The sequence below is a fragment of the Engystomops pustulosus genome, chromosome 3 (assembly GCF_040894005.1).
Source record: "Engystomops pustulosus chromosome 3, aEngPut4.maternal, whole genome shotgun sequence".
Taxonomy (NCBI): domain Eukaryota; kingdom Metazoa; phylum Chordata; class Amphibia; order Anura; family Leptodactylidae; genus Engystomops; species Engystomops pustulosus.
Genome location: NC_092413.1, coordinates 46,091,192 through 46,111,409, shown reverse-complemented (window position 1 = coordinate 46,111,409; position 20,218 = coordinate 46,091,192). Strand labels below are relative to the sequence as shown.

At 42.4% G+C, this 20,218-nt stretch overlaps 2 protein-coding genes across 3 annotated transcripts; both read left to right on the top strand.

Moving 5' to 3' along the window:
* Positions 1-681: 681 nt before the first annotated feature.
* LOC140120462 (cystatin-2-like) lies at positions 682-6,640 on the top strand. The gene is made up of 3 exons (XM_072139494.1): positions 682-941; positions 4,184-4,291; positions 6,475-6,640. The coding sequence occupies exons 1-3, from the start codon at positions 726-728 to the stop codon at positions 6,559-6,561; spliced, it is 411 nt and encodes a 136-aa protein (XP_071995595.1). The 5' UTR covers positions 682-725; the 3' UTR covers positions 6,562-6,640.
* A 3,066-nt stretch (positions 6,641-9,706) lies between these two features.
* On the top strand, positions 9,707-19,823 carry LOC140121287 (cystatin-C-like). 2 transcript variants are annotated; one of them, XM_072140670.1, is made up of 4 exons: positions 9,707-9,902; positions 13,882-14,102; positions 14,571-14,678; positions 19,458-19,822. In XM_072140670.1, exons 2-4 carry the CDS (start codon positions 13,890-13,892, stop codon positions 19,545-19,547), a joined length of 411 nt encoding a protein of 136 aa, XP_071996771.1. In that variant the 5' UTR covers positions 9,707-9,902; positions 13,882-13,889; the 3' UTR covers positions 19,548-19,822. The 2 variants fall into 2 exon arrangements, with proteins under 2 accessions (XP_071996771.1, XP_071996772.1); XM_072140671.1 differs by lacking the exon at positions 9,707-9,902 and adding an exon at positions 13,597-13,738 and having other exon boundaries at positions 19,458-19,823.
* Positions 19,824-20,218: the final 395 nt, after the last annotated feature.

Here is a 20,218-nt window from a genome sequence, read left to right as displayed (position 1 = left end):
CATTGGGTACAGGGACCAATTTTCCATGCTATGTGCAGCGCTGCGTAATCTGTGTGCGCTATTTAAATAAAGAATTATTATTATTATATATTGTGTCAGGATGGCTCCCTGAATACCCAATTAAGCCTGTTACATGTTTTTAATTGTGTGTTTTTTCATTATTATACAATAAAGATGAATTGATTTATGTATTCTGTGATGGAATACTCCTTTTTTTGTGGGTTGGACATATTGGTAAATACCGAGTAATTCCGTGCTTATAACAGAGACATACAGCTATTGATTTTGCGGTCTTAGGTTTCTGATTTAATGGTGTTTGTGTCTGTGGGGTTCTGGCCTCATATTTACTGACTTTACACATGAATGGAAGAAGGCAGTAAGATGTATTATAGTGAAATGTCATTCTGGTTTTAATCTATTTGCTCAATATTAGTTTATTCAAACGTCATCCCGGATAAGATAATAATAGATTTTTTTTCTATGATAAAATGTTGTATAGCGTAAACATTTTTCCATAATGTGCTGCCAACTATACAGAAATGTAATCTGAGTAAATACCTGGCATTATTATAGTTATCCTTTATTAAATATAACATTAGTGGAAATGCATTAGTCTTATCTGTGATTAAACATTACCTGTGCCCATGTCCATCTGTGGTGACTATAAATGTGACTCTGCTGCTCCTCAACCTCTTCTCTTTCCTTCATTCCCTTTCCCAGGAAACATGATGCCTGCAGGGTTATGCTCCAGAGTATTGGTGGCTCTGTCCCTCCTGTCGTTTTACGTGTATGGTGCCATCCTTGTCGGAGGTCTTCATGATGAGGATCCTAGTGACCCAGAAGTTGTACAGAATGTCAATTTTGCAATCAATGAGTTTAATCAGCGATCCAATGGGGAATATTATTACAAGTTATTGAAGATTGTATCTGCTCAATATCAGGTCAGTGACATATGGAATCTTGAAATATTCTGCTTTAACCTCACAGGTTTATTAGTGGAACCAAAGTGAGCTCCTAATACTTGGGTAATACTACCTTTTGGGGAGGTTATGAATTTTATTTTGTAGAATTCCCTCTTATATTTTAAAATTTGCCATATACTTTACTAATAAATTGCCTCCATAGTCATATACAAATGAGCAGAGGAGAGTCACTTTTTCCTTTATTTAATTTACTTTTGGAGGTTGGAGGGAGAGCATAATTTCTGATACTCTTATCTTGGGCTCTATAGTACTTAGAAACTTTGGGTATTGTATTATAGATAAGAATCTCATCTGATCACATCAGGTTTGTGATTCTGCAAGCTGCAAACATGAGATACAGTTAAAGGCATAGCAGAAAATTAAATCCAGTTCCCATTGATTTATTTAAATAACTGTTTCTCTGGTACCGTGGCTAAAAGAACTACAATCCCATTGCAATTAGAAAGATGAGATTTTTATATTTAATATGCAACAGCAAATTTAGTTTATACGTCCTATAGAACTCAAGATAATGGCATCTGTAGTGACACTCACCCTTCAGCTACAGGAGGTGTAAATAAGCTGTGACATCTCCTATTCTTAGTAGTTACTTAGTAGTTACTGATGAAATTTCTAATTTGCTCCAGCAGAATTGGCAAGTGTCAGACTATTCTTATTGTACTAAGTATCAAAGTTGTACAACAAGCTGATCGTTGTGGGTCAAACTCCTGGGACCCCAACCTATCGCGTGAACGAGACCTGCAGCAATCAAGAAGAACATGTGTTTCCCCAATGAGAGCTGTACTGTAGTTTACTGGAAGAACATCAAAGCATTGTTCTAAGGAAAGGGGAAACGTTTTAACTATTTTTTAAAACCAGGTTATGAACCTTAGGGGGTTTCACCACTTATACAATATTGCCTAAAAAGAGCTACTGGAGCCTCTAACAGGCCCTGTCATTGCAACCTATTGACGTCCTCTGATTATGTCACAATCGCCAGTGATTGGCATTTAAAAATAGTGCCATCCATGTGCAGGATGTCAGGCTCAGAGGTTGTGGATCCTCTGAACCACTGCGGACAATGACACAAGTCACTACCTGGGACAGGAGTCTAATTGGTACCCGTTTTTCACCAGAGCCCGCCGCAAAGCGAGTTGGACTTGCTGCAGCGTGGTACCACCAAGTCGTTCCACAGGTGTAAATTGTCCGCAGTGGCAGCCAAGGTCAAGGTAAAAAAACGGCAGGCAATCTCATGGTCAGGGACAGGCAGGAGGTCAGGACCGGCAGCAGAGGATCGGAGTCAGAGTCGTAGCAACAGGTCAGGGCAGTCAGCAGAGGAGTGAAGTCAGAAACGGAACCAGGGTCACACCGGAAATTCTCTGAAACAGCGCAAGGCATCAAAACAGCTTTCTCCCAGGCTGAAGGCACAAAGATCCGGCAAGGCAGGATTTTTTAAAGGTGGAGATGCCCTAAAAATTTCGCAAAGATGCTGTGCGCGCACCCTAGGAGACGGGGTCATGCGCAGGGCTCAGCCGTGGTTCCAGAAAGAAGAGAGGTGAGTTGCTCTGGCCCCGTGCCTGTGAGCCCCGAGGGACACGGGTGAGCCCGCGACCTGTGATATGGGTCGCAGGACTACCCGTGACAGTGTACTGTTAGGTGCCGCGTCCAACGCCAGCACCAACCTCGGCACTTACTGGCAGTCGTCAGAGGTGTAATACAGCTGACCAGGGGCGTTGCTATGGTGGTAAAAGATTCGGGGCACGGGCCCCAATGCATATGTATTGCACTTTCAGTAATGCCCCCTCCTGTACATAACCCCCTCACATGTGGTTGTGCCAATAACAAGGTTACTTCTGGCATATACAGCTACAGACAACACAGGAGAAATCCCTACGTGTTACATCCAGTGCCTGTAGGTGACGCGTCCTATATCTTCTCCATTATACATCACCACATCTTATGTTCCTCATCGTTCCTACATCTTTGCTCCCTGGCAGTGTTATCCTGCTGCCGCCCCTAACAATCCCCCCAAATACTGGAAGGCTGCGCTCACACTTTGTCTTGCATTTAAACAAAACCAGGTGCGTGTTACCCATCACATGTATATTACTGGAAAATATATGTGATCAAACCGAGGCCTGTCCTAGTGACATGTGTGAACACGCTCCAAGAAATGTGTGAACACGCCCCCCCAGTAAGTAATGTGCCCACACAGCCCCCCAGTAAGTAATGTGGCCACACAGCCCCCCAGTAAGTAATGTGCCCACACAGCCCCCCAGTAAGTAATGTCCTCACACAGCCCCCCAGTAAGTAATGTGCCCACACAGCCCCAGTAAGTAAGGTGCCCACACAGCCCCCCAGTAAGTAATGTGACCACACAACCCCCCAGTAAGTAATGTGCCTCACACACAGCCCCCCAGTAAGTAATGTGCCTCACACTGCCCCCCAGTAAGTAATGTCCTCACACAGCCCCCCAGTAAGTAATGTCCTCACACAGCCCCCCCAGTAAGTAATGTGCCCCACACAGCCCCCCCAGTAAGTAATGTGCCCCACACAGCCCCCGCAGTAAGTAATGTCCTCACACAGCCCCCCAGTAAGTAATGTGCCCACACAGCACCCCCAGTAAGTAATGTGCCCCACACAGCCCCCCCAGTAAGTAATGTGCCCCACACAGCCCCCGCAGTAAGTAATGTGCCTCACACACAGCCCCCCAGTAAGTAATGTGCCTCACACACAGCCCCCCAGTAAGTAATGTGCCCACACACAGACCCACAGTAAGTAATGTGCCCACACACAGCCCTACAGTAAGTAATGTGCCCACACACGGCCCCCGCAGTAAGTAATGTGCCCACACACAGACCCACAGTAAGTAATGTGCCCACACACAGCCCCCCCAGTAAGTAATGTGCCTCACACAGCCCCCCAGTAAGTAATGTGTCCACACAGCCTCGCAGTAAGTAATGTGCCTCACACAGCCCCCCAGTAAGTAATGTGCCTCACACAGCCCCCCAGTAAGTAATGTGCCCACACAGCCCCCCAGTAAGTAATGTGCCCACACAGCCCCCCAGTAAGTAATGTGCCCACACAGCCCCCCAGTAAGTAATGTCCCCACACAGCCCCCAGTAAGTAATGTGAGCCCTCTCCATTTACCGCGTCTCCATTTACCGCGTCACCATTTCATTTTTGTTCAAGCTTTTAAAACTTGTCTTTTTATATTGTAGGTGGTCGCTGGTATACGATATGTTTTGAATGTAGAGGTCGGAAGAACAGACTGTAAGAAAGCCTCAACAATTGAGGAGAGTTCCTGTCACGACTCAGAACTGACCAAGGTCATTTATTTTATTTCTGAAATAGTTTTAGAGACAAGTACTTCCTATATAATATCTATTCTGTCGATGATGGTAGATTGTCCCAGGAACACTACCCTCGGTATCTGATAATTAGGAGATTTGTCTTCTTAGAAGCTTAGGGAGACACCAGAACACAAGACAAATGGGGGTATTTTGAAATGGCTTTCCGCTGATTTTTTTTTTAAGTGCTGCACCTCGTGTGCCATATTTAGGAAGTGTCGGCACTACAATATTTGTCCTTTTCCGATACTCAAGCCTTATATTCATTTTTGGTCGCCCCACTTTCTTATAGAATCCCGACAGTTAAGATGGTCTATGAAGTGCTATTTCACATTCATGAATGTGGACTTAGATTAGACCCTTTTTGGTTGTGCGCATATTCATTAAGCCCTTGTGCCAAAATCTAAAATCCCAGTCTAACTAACCACACTGTTCATCCTACAAAAAAACTGACCCCGCTCCACAATTGATGAATGCCCCCAAATAGATTTACGCAGGGGTAGCAGTAATCTATGTACTGAGGACACAACAACTGCTACAGGGACCGCAGTGTCAGGGAGCCCGGTCACACAACCTGCCACAATAAAGAAGGGCGCATGTGTACCATTATATATATTTATTATACTCCATATTGTACAGCATAATATGTACAGTACATACCAAAAGTTTGGATGCAGCTTCTCATTCAAAGAGTTTTCTGTATTTTTATGACTATAAAAATTGTAGATTTATATTGAAGGCATCAAAACTATGAATTAACACATGTGGAATTATATACTTAACAAAAATGTGTGAAACAACTGAAAATAAGTCTTATATTCTAGGTCAGTGATGGCGAACCTTTTAGAGTATGTGTGCCCAAACTGCAACTCTGCAAACCCTGCTTATTTATCGCGAGGTCCCAACCGAAAATTAAAGCAGTAACTTATTGCTCCCTGTTCAACAACTTTCAATCATATTGGCCTCCTGAGGACTGCAACACAATAGAAAATTTTCATCATTTTAGGTTCTTTCCAGTTTCCCTCTGTACACAGAATCGTGGGGCCAGCATGAGGTCCTCCAAAAATTAGACCCTGTCAAATTCTCCCTCTTCCTACAGTCCCAAGTAGCGAAGTCAGTATCAAAATATGAATGAAAGCAGCATCTTTTAAGTTTCTTGGAACTGCAAGAAGATTCTTTGAGTCTTGTCTGGTGTGCTGGGGCGATGGTCCGGGTGCCCACAAAAAGGGCTCTGAGTGCCACCTCTGGCACCCGTGCCATAGATTCGCCACCACTGTTCTAGGTTCTTCATAGTAGCCACCTATTGCTTTGATTACTGCTTTGCACACTCTTGGCCTTCTCTTGATGAGCTTCAAGAGGTAGTCACCTGAAATGGTTTTCCAACATTATTGAAGGGATTCCCAGAGATGTTTAGCATTTGTTGGCCCTTTTTCCTTCGCTCTGCAGGCCAACTCACCCCAAACCATCTCTATTGGGTTCAGGTTCTTTCTTTTTATGGGTGCAAAATTGTGGCACTGCTTATGAATCTGATTCTTTTTAGGCACTTCTAAATTTCCGACTCGTTTTCTGGTGCAAATTGTGTGCCTAATCATTAATCCCATGAGCCACAATCTTACATCCAACTGAAAATTATAGCACGTTTCCTGTGCCACCCTGTGCCATAATTGATGTATGCCGTTGTCTCACCGCACCGTGACTGTGAACAGACAATTATAGGCCACGTACTACGGTATATTTAGCAGTATTAGGGTTCTGGATACTAGTCTTTCTATAGAGAGGGGAGCGCTCACCCCTCATGGCTGGATGCTCTCATTCATGTGAATGAGGCCTTATATTGTAAATTCTCTGCCCTTTAACAGGTGCAACCAGCTACACACCTAGCCTACAATGCATTAAGATAATAAAATGAAATATTTCTAGATAGAATTGGAGGGAGGGGATTCTTTTAGACTCACTTAACACTGGATAACTATTGCACTCACAACACTCTATTAGGAATCTTAAACCCCCATTTCTATTTGAACAGCACTTTAAAATGAGTTATGCTATGTGTTAAACATGGTGAAGAATACTTCAAAAATATAGAAAATACCATTTAGAAATTGTTTTAGCATGAGGTAAGGACTTAGACATATATCTAATGCATTTCTGTTACTTTGCAGACCTTCTTTTGCACATTTAGTGTCCTGGAGGTGCCATGGGAGAGTTCAAAGACCCTTCTGTCATCATCCTGCAAAGTACAACAGTAGACAATCTACAATCTGTATTCACTCTCTTATATTTTTCTGTCTATAAAACAACAATTATGGAATAAACTGTAGCAACCCATGTGCTTAACTGTTGTGTTCAATTCTAGCACACAATATAACAAGATTCTGTTAATCAGATGACTGTAACTGAGGGGAAGATATGATGGATAGAAGAAGACCAGGGGTAAAAGTTGTGTTCTGTGATATGCAGTATTTATTTACCATATATACTCGAGTATAAGCCAAGGCCATTAATTTTACCACCAAAAACTGAGAAAACCTATTGACTCGAGTATAAACCGAGGGTGGGAAATGCATTGGTCACAGCCTCCCAGTATATAGCCAGCAAGCCACCAGTAGTATATAGCCTGTCAGCCCCCAGTAGTATATAGCCTGCCCCCAGTAGTAAATAGCCTGCCAGCCCCCAGTAGTATATAGCCTGCCAGCCCCAGTAGTATATAGCCTGCCAGCCCCCTGTAGTATATAGCCAGCCCCCAGTAGTATATAGCCAGCCCCCAGTAGTATATAGCCAGCCCCCTTAAGTATAAAGCCATCCAGCTAGCCCCCTTAAGTAAATAGCCATCCAGCTAGCCCCCTTAAGTATACAGCCACCCACCTTAAGTATACAGTCAGCCAGCCCCCTTAAATATACAGCCAGCCAGCCCCTTTAAATATACAGCCAGGCACCCCCTTTAAGTATACAGCCAGCCCCCTTAAATATACAGCCAGCCAGCCCCTTTAAGTATACAGCCAGCCAGCCCCCTTAAGTATACAGCCAGCCAGCCCCCTTAAGTATACAGCCAGCCGCGCCCCCTTAAATATACAGCCAGCCAGACCCTTTAAATATAAAGCCAGCGAGCCCCCTTAAGTATACAGCCAGCCAGCACCCTTAAGTATACAGCCAGCCCCCTTAAGTATACAGCCAGCCCCCTTAAGTATAAAGCCAGCCACCCCCTTAAATATACAGCCAGCCCTTTTAAATATACAGTCAGCCAGCCCCCTTAAGTATACAGCCAGCAAGCCCCCTTAAGTATACAGCCAGCCCCCTTAAGTATACAGCCAGACAGCCCCCTTAAGTATACAGCCAGACAGCCCCCTTTAGTGTACAGCCAGACAGCCCCCTTTAGTATACAGCCAGAAAGCCCCCTTTAGTATACAGCCAGACAGCCCCCTTTAGTATACAGCCAGAGAGCCCCCTTTAGTATATAGCTAGCCCACATAAAAAAATAACCTTACATACTCACCTTCCAGTGTCCTACCGCACCTACTATGACGTCACTAGCAGCCACATCATAGTATGCTCTGGCTTATTGACTTGTCTATGAGCCGAGGTGAGATTTTTCAGCACATTTTATGTGCTGAAAGACTCGGCTTATACACAAGCATTTACGGTATATGAATTGCTGTAAAATTGTAAAAAAGCAGCCACATAATTATGCTGTTTAATTGGTGTTTATTTCAGTAAAAGATCGCCCATCATAATGGCAGTGACAGAACCAACATGGCAGCACTGGGCTATAGCCAGGGGCAGATTAAGACTGCCATGGGCCCTGGGCTGTAGGAATATTGTAGCTTCTACAAGTTTGGAATTCACTTCCTACTAGAATTATGCTTTTTGGGTAATAGAGGAGGTGTCCCTTCTGCCTGCTTTCAATATGTAGTTTTAGGACCTTTGAAGGACCTCTAAAGGGCCGAAAATGGTTCTTGTGTACATGTGTATTGAAAGCAGAAAGAAATGTAAGAGGATTTCATGGGTGAAGGTCCTTCTGAGTATAAAATTTGGTTGGTGGGGTCTGGGCCCCAGGCTACCGCCCAAACCGCCTATATTGTAAGCCACTACTGCCTATAGCAGTATAAATGCCTTTCCCAGTTCCTAACAAAGTTTTCTGGTACGCACTTATCTGTAGGATTTACAGAAGGACCCAGTTATACAACAAGAGAGTGAAATAGGCAAAAAATGTTTAATATGTCTGTTAGTATGTTACAAAAATGCAAGAAATTAGTTACTACACTATAGAGATCTCTAATGGAATAATGGTGCTAAAATGATGAAACAAGTGGAGCTAACTAGATAGGGACAATCTCGTGAAAATATGAATAAACAAAGGGTTAAAAACTGATCCTGACTTTCCAAAAATTGTTCCCCAGTTCTATCTCTAAATGTCAACCCTGAGGCCAGGTGCACATACAGCGTTTGTGGGGAGGGAGGATGCCGAACCACTTCCTGTAATCAATGTAAAACACCTGGTCCCCGTTGCCTATTACAAACATGTCAATGGAATCACATTTGTGATCGGGCTGAGCCCCTCCATGGCAGTTTTTTCGTAGCACTTCAAAACGCAATACAAACGATGTGTGTAAATGTGGCCGAAAACTAGACTACCCTTCACTGTGATGGCACACATGGCGTTTTGAACGTGTTTTTGGCCCATTCTAAAGCAGTCCGTTAAAAAACACATCCTTTTTTGACAGGATTGACCAATTATCTTAATTCAAACCTGTTAAAAACGGATGCGTTTTCATGGACTGCTTAATGGACTGCTTAAAAACGGACCAAAAACAGGTTCAAAACCCCATGTGTGGCATCACCCTAATTATATGTGTTTTTGGCAATATTAACTCCAACATGAACAACATGCGGTCCCGCAGTTCTGTCTTCTCCTTGCGGCTCCGTCTTCTGCAGAGCATACAATATAACGGCACATGGCCAAGACACTGTCACGTCATACTGATGGCAAGTTTTTTTCTTTTTTTTTTGTAAATAAACACAAAACTTATCATCCAACATTTACCACTAAAATGAAGTGCAACATGTGGGGAAAAAACAATCTCAGAATCGTTTTGATAAGTAACAGTGTTCAAAAGTTATATAAACCATATAAAGAGACGCAGGTCAGAATCCAAGAAAATCAAGCTGCGTCCTTAAGGGGTTAAAAACACAACCAAAACATTAAGTGGAAATCCGCACTGAAGGATATAATCTGTGTATTGAGAAATGTTTATATCTCGGCTGTTTTATGCTTAAAAGAAAGAAACACAAAAGAAGAAATGCCTGTGTCTGCTGTAGGATGTTGCATTATTCTCTTTCCTATGTCTTGCTATGTGCTAGGCCCGGGAGTCAGTGCGCAGCTGCTCCCCCTCCCCCCTCCTGTGGCCTGGATTGCTGGGAGCTGACTACTCCCAATGTTGTGTTCCTCTCAGTATCTGAGGTGTGGCCAGCAGCTTCTATTCCCGAGAAACCTGTTCCATATCCGCCTTCAGCAGCTGATTCACATGTTACCTGCAGACCAGACACAAACACAGCACGTATAAGGAGGAGGTGTCGTGGTCTTGTTTGATCAGTAAGTAAGAATTTATTTCCCTATTGTTCGATTGAAGCAATAAAGCAACAAAAAATGTCACTATATTTTAGGCCTTAACTACAGGGGATATTAGACATGGATACTGGACAAAGAACGTAATGTAATCATGTGATCATGACTGTGTATAATATTATTGTCGAGGCCTAAAGGAGAAAATAATGATGGCGCACATCATAACAGATCAACTGACATATCCAAGGAGGTACATAGACTCCTGTAAGAAAGTGTATGGGGCCCGTCGTGAGACCCTAGGGAGAAAGGAGATGCGGTTTATTAGCATCTATCCGCTCCTCACAGCATCGCACTACTTCAGAGAGGTGCAGAGCCGGCAGTCACATGACTGCCGGATCTGTGGGGGTTAATCAGAGCTGCTTGGTCTAAATAGACCCAGTCCAGCTCTGATCAGCATCACCAGTGGCAGGTTGTGGTTTTCCTCTGTGAGGGCGCGGTCACACGTTCCGCTAGAGCCATGTTCATGACACGGCGCTAGCGCACAGGGGACGGGGCTGGGCTCGGGCCGGTTGCATATGTGTTTCCAGAGAAACATATGCGATCAGGTTATCAATTGCATTAGTTTTCTGGGAAACCCACATGCGATCGACACAAGCCCCACCCCCTGTTCATAACCCGACGCTAGCGGAACATGGGAACGCGCCCTCAGGGTGGTGGCACAAAAGCACATCCGCTTTTGACCTTTTATCCCAATTATCTTAATTAGGATAATTGCAAAACGAACAGAAACGGTCAAACACGGATGCGTTTTTTAACGGATTGCGCTTTGGTTGCATTTTCATTGCGTTTTAAAACGCATTACAACAGGTGAGGTGATTTGCCTAATTACATTACTGTTAACGTTTCCGTTTCCAAAACACATTGTAAACGTGATGTTAATGCATGTGTTAACAATTGCGTTTCAAACGCAATGAAAACGCAGGACAAAACGCAACATGTGAACGTGCACTCAGGGTGCAGTCACATGTTTAGTTTTTCAGATGCAGTTTTTGAAGCCAAGAGCAGATGTGGGTGATAATGGGCAGAGACAAATAATTAAAAGGTGCTGCTCATCCTCCTACTTTTACTCCATTCCAGGTTTGGGCATCAAAAAGTGCATCTGAAAAACTGAACGTGTAACTGCGCCCTAACTAGGGCTCTTACAGATGCCCCAACTACAGAAAAAAAAAGAGGTCTTTTATGACCCAAATGGGGACATATAAAGTAAACACACAGATACACAAAAATATTAATAAATATTCATAAACATACATTCATATTTACCCATGTAATAAAAAAAAAAAAAAACACTCAGGCTACACTACAAAAAACACCACCATAGTCTCCCGGTTTGCCCAAGACTATACATATTATGTATCAAAATGACCGAAACAAAATTATGTTCATTTTGAGTTAATTTGAAAATCAAAAAAAAAAAACTATAAATGACTACTTTTACTTTTAACCACAAATAAAACAAAAAAAAGAAAGAAAATAAATTTAACCCCTTCACGCTCCGTGACGGATATATCCGCCACGGAGCTGTGAAGGGTGTATGAAGGGGGCTCATGGGGTAAAGACCCCTCGCCATCACCCGCGGTTGGTGCTTCCACCGATCGCGGGTGTTAACCTTTTCTATGCTGGCGGCGGCACTGTAAGTATGGCGGCGCATGGGCCCCGCCATCTTACCTCCAATCGCCGCTCCCCCGAAATCACCCCCTTTTCCCTAGAACTGATATAAAATAGTAAAAATCACAGACACATTAGGTATCACCGCGTCCCAAAATGCCCGATCTATCAAAATATAAAAACGGTTATAACCGGCGGTGACTGAAATGCGACTTTTACACCTTTTTATATGACATAAAAAATGTAAAAAAGATTTATCAAAATGTCGCACAGACCTCAAAATGGTAGCAATGAAAATGTCGGCTCTTTTCGCAAAAAATGCCACATCACACAGTTATTAGCGCCAGAAGATGGCAAATTTTTTTTTTCTTTTTTGTACACATTTGTTTAATTTTTGAAAATGTATGAAAACGCCATAAAAGCTGTATAAATGCGGTATCACTGCGATCGTACAGAACCAAGAATAAAGTAGAGGTGTTATTTGGAGCGAAGAGTGAAAGTAGTAAAAACTGAGCCCACAAGAACGTGACACACATGCGTTTTTTTTTTTAATTTTTACACATTTGGAATTTTTTTCTGGCTTCCCAGTACACGGCAGGGAATAATAAATAACATCACAGGAAAGTAAAATTTGTTATGCACAAAATAAGCCCTCACACAGCTCTGTACACGGAAAAATGAAAAAGTTATGGATTTTTGAAGATGAAGAGCGAGAAATGAGCGAAAATACCCTGCGTCCTTAAGGAGTTAAACTTTTATTACGTTTTAGCTAGCTCTATGTGTCCCCGGAAAAAAAAACAAAGCAGAGAATATAAGGTAGCACACAAAAAAAGTTATGGCCCTTAAAGTAAGGGTACATTCACACCGCTGTCTGGGGGGATGTAAATGCACCTGTGTGGCACCGATCTGTGCCATACACGGGGAAAAGATAAAGCATGCTCTATCTTTCCCCATGTGTGGCCGTGCGCCGCTGTTCTCTATGGAGGGGGAAGGGTCACCTCCTCTCCAGCGCACAGTGGTATGCCCGTCCGGCTGCAGCCATATGGCGGACATACGGCTGTGTGAATGTACCCTTAGTCATGTGCCTTAGTTAGTTGATCAATTATTTAGATTTCTTAATATTCTTATACTTGTGGGGGTTTTATCTTTGCAGTTGCGCCTGTTTTCTGGCATACCGTTTATAAATTGCCAAATCTGTCAATCTGTATAATTTATTTTTGCAACTTTTGCTACTTTTCAATTCTCCTAGCTTGTGCTTTATTTTTTTAAGAGAATCCAGATGTTTAAGCCTAATGTATGTTGTGCGACTATTCAAAAAGTTATCACCAAACCATTCCAGTCCCCTCCTGGTGTAAGATATACTTTGAAGTAGCTTGCAAAATATGTGCGTTCCCATGTGCTTCATGCGTTTTGGCCAAACCCCCTCCCACAAAAACGCCACGTGGGAAGCTGTCCTATGACTTGTAAAATTACTGGAATAACCCTATATTTTCCCCTATCCTATACATAGTAAAAATGTATAGGCCTAATCTATGTGTCAGACATTTTGTTATGCAGCTACTTGGGCGTGGAGTAGCCGCCTCGTGTAACCTCAGATGCGGCTACTCAACGCCCAAGTAGCCACATAACAAAATTAACATATTAGGGTAATAAAAGTTTACAAAAAAGTGTGGGGACGTGAGGATTAGCCCTTAAAAGGGCTATCCTCACGTCCCATTGATTCACCTACCACCCGATCTACCTTTATAGGTAGATTTGTGGTGGTAGGTTTCCTTTAAATATTTGCTGGAGGTGGCATGTCTGATTAATACGTGGTAGAAGAAGCTTGGATAACCCTTTTAATTTTTTTTATGTTCTTACCCCATCCTTTATCATTAAAGAATATGTAGAACTGAAGCCTTTTTTTTTAAAGAAAATCTTGCTTCTTTTCATGCCGATCCCACAAGTCTTGCCCCAAAACATTTTTAATCCGCCTAACATTACATGTACTTCATGAAGAATGTCTCGGGCAAATATATTATGCAATGATATAATTGGTTGTCAATCAGGTTTTGTAATGTACAATAAGTGGTTTTGTCTATGAGAGTACACCCATTCTCTAGAGGAGGAGCTGATAAGTAAACCAAAAGAACTTACAAGCTGAAACATTACTTTTAAGTATCCATTTGTGAGCATAGATTTTAAGACCGCTCCTAGTAAGTACTACTTTATTATATTATATTAGAATATTTTTGTTACCAAGAAAATGCGGATGATGAAGTATTATGTTCTTATTAGACAATGGCAACAAATATCTGTCTAGTAGTTAATATTTTTAGATTTACTCTATTTCTTTCAGGTTGAACCATGGTTTGGAACTTGAACCTTTATCTATTTCTCATCTCGTGTCTTTCTTTTGCCGTAATTTGCCATGGAAGTCTTGTCGGTGGCTATATAGATATTGAAACATCTAGAAATGATGTTCATGATGCAGTTAAGTTTGCTGTTACGGAGTTCAATAAAATGGCAAATTATGCAAACCTCTTCAAACCCATCAACATAGTGTTGGCTAAAAGTCAGGTAACTACAAGAGGTCAATGTATCGATAATACATGTAAATGTCATATAATTACTATAGTTATACCAATCATTAGTATTGTTAAAGCTTTTGAAGTATTCACTGTTTTGATTGGGCTTGAAAGCCAGGGTTGTTCCACAGGTCGCTATCACTTTGATTCTATCCTGCTCTCTGCATTAAGACTCAGACATGACCTCTTTTCCACTGTCAGAAGATAATAAACCTTATAAACCTTGTAAAGCAAAAAGTAGAAAAGAGTCAATCTAATTATGTTGGGGAAGATGCATATTGAAGGGTATGACCAGATATCTGTATGGGACATATAGTAGAGTGTTTCATCATTTTGTACATATACTAACTTTTCCGCCATTTTGTAATCCTAAAGCATAGATTTGTGGAGTTATCATATGTATAACTGGTATAATAACTTTCCATATATTATTCTAAATATTTAAATCATTTTTCTGTAGGTTGTTGCAGGAACTAACTACATGGTAGTTGTGGACATTGGTCAGACGGAATGCAGAAAAAATCATGCCGGTGATGCCTGCGATGTGGAAAATTCTAAAGTGTCAGAGGTAAATTCTGTATCAGGGGGTTGTAATTTATAGGATTCTTATGTGAAAGGTAACCTGTTGGTGGTGGTTTTCAAACCCAATATGGTTCAATACCAAGTAACATCAAGAGATTTCTTTCTTATATCCTTTCTTATACTGCTCTTCACTAAGTTTTCTGTTGCTGAATATTCAATTTAGAAGCTTTTAAACCATAGCTTGATAAAAATCTACCTTAAATAGTCATTGGGTGGGGGCGCTTCATCTTTTTATGTAGCCATGATGCTAAATAGCTTTAGGACACTGAAGGACATAAATATTGTGGTTCAAAACCTGTACATGATTTTATGGTCTCATGGACACCATTCTTTGTTGATTCACTGATTATATCCAGAAGACAAAGTCACCCAAAATCACTCTGCTTACCATTAGGCACTGTAATGTATCCTGTAAAATTGCCACACGTAGCATTTATTTGGCCAGACCTTAATACCAAAAAAGAAATGTGGATCAGCCTGAGGTAGGACTCCACCATAACCAATCATTTTGTTGATTTCTTTCTCATCATAATCAGCAGAGACACACAATTCTGTGCTGTACTACTGCTGCCCTGCCCTTGCCTTCTTATAGTGAATGTCACCTATACAAGATACATATTGTAATGTAGGAAAAACCGAAGCATGCAAAAAAGGTCAAAAAATATTTAATTCTTTATTTAATATAATTTCACCACACGATAAAACAAAATAAAAACACCAATTAGAACCTCCCGAGGACAACAGCTACACCTCCAGGCCACTTACTGATATAACAATATAAGTATAACAAAACACGCAGGTTGTGGATAAACCATCAAATAGAAACAGTATTACTAAGTAAAGCCAGAATCGGAAGGCCAATCCAAAAATCAAGTAGGGGAATGTTACCTGTGGCGGGGGCCTGTGGACAGGGAGCTGGGTATCTCCCTTCTCCAATCCTCACAGCATTGCGCTGAAGCAGCACGATGCACAGAAGTGGGCCAGCGATACCGACAGTGTCGGACTGGCACAGCGGAGGACCGGAGAATCCTCCGGGGGCCCCGCCTCCTGATACCTCAATGCTTGTGTGAGAAGCACATGTAGTTGTAAACAGCTCCTGAGCAGAAACAAGCTGTTTCCTGTGCTCGGCGGACCATCCCCCTTCTTGAGGAACTGCAGGTCAGCAGAGCTGGCCTCAAAGGTTAGAAAAGAGGAGCATGGAAGATTCCTGGGCCCTCCATCCTCAAATGCCCCCCCCCCCCCCACCTTCTGTGGAGGAACATTGCTACAACTGGTACAGTAGTTATTATGTGCCCGCATAATAACTTCTGAGACTTTCTGTCAGCCTCTGCAGCTTCTCGTTCTGCCTGAAAATGGTATAGAAAACACCAAGGTCCTCACCCACCTTGCTTCTACCTCAAATGCCAGTCACAGGAGCAGGGCACTGGTAAGATAAAGCAGTGGGCTCCACAAGGGATGGCAGCAGCCTCTGTCCCTGCCAGCAACACACTGTAGCAAAGCTGCAGATTTCCCACATCACAGTCTTCCCCCAGAAACAGTAAGTGAGGTCTGTGTGAAGTTTTGGACACCATAATGTACACCTTATACATGAAATATACTTGTATAAACTGTGTGTATATGTGCATTTTCGTATGTATACATGTGGCTCCATAGTCCTAAGAAAGCATCTATATCTATTATTATACTGTTATTTCCTGATTATTATATTGAATTACCTTTTCAGGCTGGAAAAAAAAGATACATTTGCAAAACATTAAAAAATGCATCAGGAAAAAAATATATGCATTTTATACCACAACTCATATGAATGTTTTCAGATGTATTTTTGCTTGATGTGTTAGTAATGCATTTCAAAACTAGTGCATCTTGTGAATCTCGCCTTTAAATACCCCTGATAATGTTTTACATAATTACAACCCTTTGTACCGAGTTTTAGAGTGTGCTCATACACCGCAATTTTGGGGATGCATTTTACATGCTATTATGCATTTGCCTGCTTTGAAAGCGTTTTTCTCCAAAGCTGGAAGTGTAAGCGGCAGGGTTAAGGCCCGTTCCCCACTTGCGAGTGTGATGCCATTACCTCGCATCACACTCGCAACGCATGCTGCCGGGCCCGGACGCTGCACACCGGGACTGAACTCAGCATGTCATTTCAGTTCCGATTTACAGCATTCGGGCCGGGACGCAGCATGCCTTGTGAGTGTGATGCGAGGTAATGGCATTACACTCGCAAGTGGGGAACCGGCCTTACATTTCACAGCAAGTGCCGTGTCGACCACACTGGTGTCACTCCACAGTTAGGTTTGGTATTTTGTAGTAAAATACCTACTCAATTTATAATACTATTATGGTGTAGGTATTTGTCTTTTTTTTTTGGAAAAGGGTAGGGGCATGTTAAAGGGTTTGTCTAGTTTTAGCAATTGTTTGGGATAATGAAATGTTATACACTATTCCAATATACTTTCTCTAGTAATTTCTCAAAGTTTTGCTCTGTTTGCTGTCATTTTATAGGAAACTTTATGGTTTATTTCCTGTTCCCTGCTCATGTGATATCACAGGTGCGAGGCTCATTATATACCTGCTCATGTGATATCACAGGTGCGAGGCTCATTATATACCTGCTCATGTGATATCACAGGTGCGAGGCTCATTATATACCTGCTCATGTGATATCACAGGTGCGAGGCTCATTATATACCTGGTCATGTGATATCACAGGTGCGAGGCTCATTATATACCTGGTCATGTGATATCTCAGGTGCGCGGCTCATTATATCCTTGATCATGTGATGTCACACAGGTGCACAGCTTGTTATATCCCTGGTCATGTGATGTCACACAGGTGCATAGCTCATTATATCACTGGTTATATGATGTCACACATGTGCACGGTTCATTATATCCCTGGTCATGTGATGTCACACAGGTGCACGACTTGTTGTAATACACAGCTCCGATTACTGTAAAGAGCCAATCACCTGTGTGATATCACACGGCCAGGGATGAAAACTTCATTTGAACGACAGCAAGCAGAGATCTATTAGGAACGGATAAAAAAGGTATATTGGAAAATTGTATACAGTTATATGACCAATAATAATCACATGTATGCTCAGCCTTTTGTGTTGTATTATGCTTCCTGGTTACAGTTCATTTGTGGGGAGTATAGAAGATGGTAGCATTCATTTGTGCACGAAAGTGGACGCTTTTACTATATTATTGATGATTACTTATGCTTGAGCAATATTAAAGGGATTGTCTGAGTTAGACCCGGGACACACACTGCTTAAATGAAGAAACTCTTCCATGTGCTGCGACAAATAAGTAATTATTACTGAGGATTTCACACATTGGGGGAGATTTATCATTAGGCAGAATTTTGAGCAGTTGTCAATGTGTTAGACTGGCAGGTTTCCAACAGTCGGATTTATAGTCCAGTGTATGTGCAGTGTGAGTGCGCATTCACACCACAGTGGCGTCGGTATACAGCGCCTCGCCACCGTGGCGTCGGTATACAGCGCCTCGCCCCGTGGCGTCGGTATAGAGCCTCGCCACCGTGGCGTCGGTATACAGCGCCTCGCCACCGTGGCGTCGGTATACAGCGCCTCGCCACCGTGGCGTCGGTATACAGCGCCTCGCCACCGTGGCGTCGGTATACAGCGCCTCGCCCCGTGGCGTCGGTATAGAGCCTCGCCACCGTGGCGTCGGTATACAGCGCCTCGCCACCGTGGCGTCGGTATACAGCGCCTCGCCACCGTGGCGTCGGTATACAGCGCCTCGCCACCGTGGCGTCGGTATACAGCACCTCACCACAGTGAGGTAAGCCTTTTATAGTGGTTTTAATGGTAATATTAGGATAGCTGCACATAATGCACATCTTAATGCGGATGATGTGCAGGAAGATTTGCATCAAAATCTGATCCAGTGGGCCCTCCAAATCTATTCCTCTGGTGGGCCCAAGGTACCCCAGTCCGACACTGGATACGGACCCAACAGTCGGTTTTGTAGGGGTTAATCAAAGCTGACACACAGACACACACACCACACACACATCTCTTACAGATACCCCAATTGCAGGTGAAAGAATGTGGAAATGTCCCCCAGGAACATATAAAGTTAAAGCACACACACATTATATGTTAAAAAATATTTTAAAATACACATTAATATTCCCCAATAAAATTGTAAAAAATCACACACTACACTACATAAAATATAGCCACAGTCGACCCGTTTGACACAGACTATACATATTATATATCAAACGACAGTCACACACCAGGGAATTAATTTATAATGGTCATTTTGAGTTAACTTGAAAACTGAATAAAACTATACTTTACATTACAAAGAAAAAACATTTTTTTCTCCAGTTTGCATAGCTCCCCCCCCCCAAAAAATAAAACTGGAAAAAAGTGTCCTTAACTTTCTTATTTTTAACTACCCCTATGTATCACGAAAAATGCTGAAAAAAATCATTTAAGTCATTTAAGGCCTGGTCACGAAGGGTTTAAAGCACTCACCCTCTTCCACACTCATATTCCCATCCCATCAATTATAATCCAACTCACAGACCCCGTCACTGCTCCCATTGCCAGGTTTCCTGGTGATTGGCTGAGAACCAAATGGAACTAAGAAGTAAAGACCTTCGCTGGTCTTAGGAAGCATCAGAATTGTTGGTGGGGAATCGGTGGGGGGAGTTTATCCTACTTTGTCTTGTGTTTTGCAGTTGTTTGTAGCTAATGTTGTTCTATAATTTTTACAGGTATTGCGATGTACCTTTAAAGTCTTTCAGAGTCTGCCCTTACCAGAATCGCACTATGAACTTAAGGAACATAAATGTGAGGCTCAATAATGTGATTCAGAGCTACAAGCTTTAAAGGTGATGTCTTTGTCATTACACTCCACAGAAGAACTGAATCTTCCAGCACATTCTCTGCTATTCTCTTTATTGCACATGGTTTTGTTTGTATATTCAGTGGTAGCTTTAACCAGGTAGTAAAACATTTGTAATCAAAAGCAGAAGCAATATTTCCCCAGTAAAGAAATAGACTTTAAAGGGAACCTGTCACCAGGAGACCCATTCTTAGCACTCCCCCAGTCCCCACAGAGCATAGTACATACACTGCCAAAGTGTTTTTGTATAAATAATAGGTTTTACAGAAAAAAAGATATGTTATACAGTATCTTTCAATACCATGTGACTAGGCACTAGTCACCTGGGAGTGGTTGGAAAGGAGCCGCCCCCCCCCCCCACCCCAACCCACACTTGGGGAAACGGCTCCTCCATATGTCCTTTTCAAATATATGAAAACACCCATGACTTGGCTTAGTGACGCCCCCTGCTCCTCTACAGCCAATCCCGAGTGATGGGCGTTTTTATATATATTGGAAAAGAACACACAGAAGAGCAGTTTCCAAAGTGTGGGGCGGGGGGGTGGAACTGCTCCTTTCCAGCCACTCCCAGGTGACAACTGCCTAGTCACACAGCACATGGTATTGAAAGATACAATATAACATTTCTTT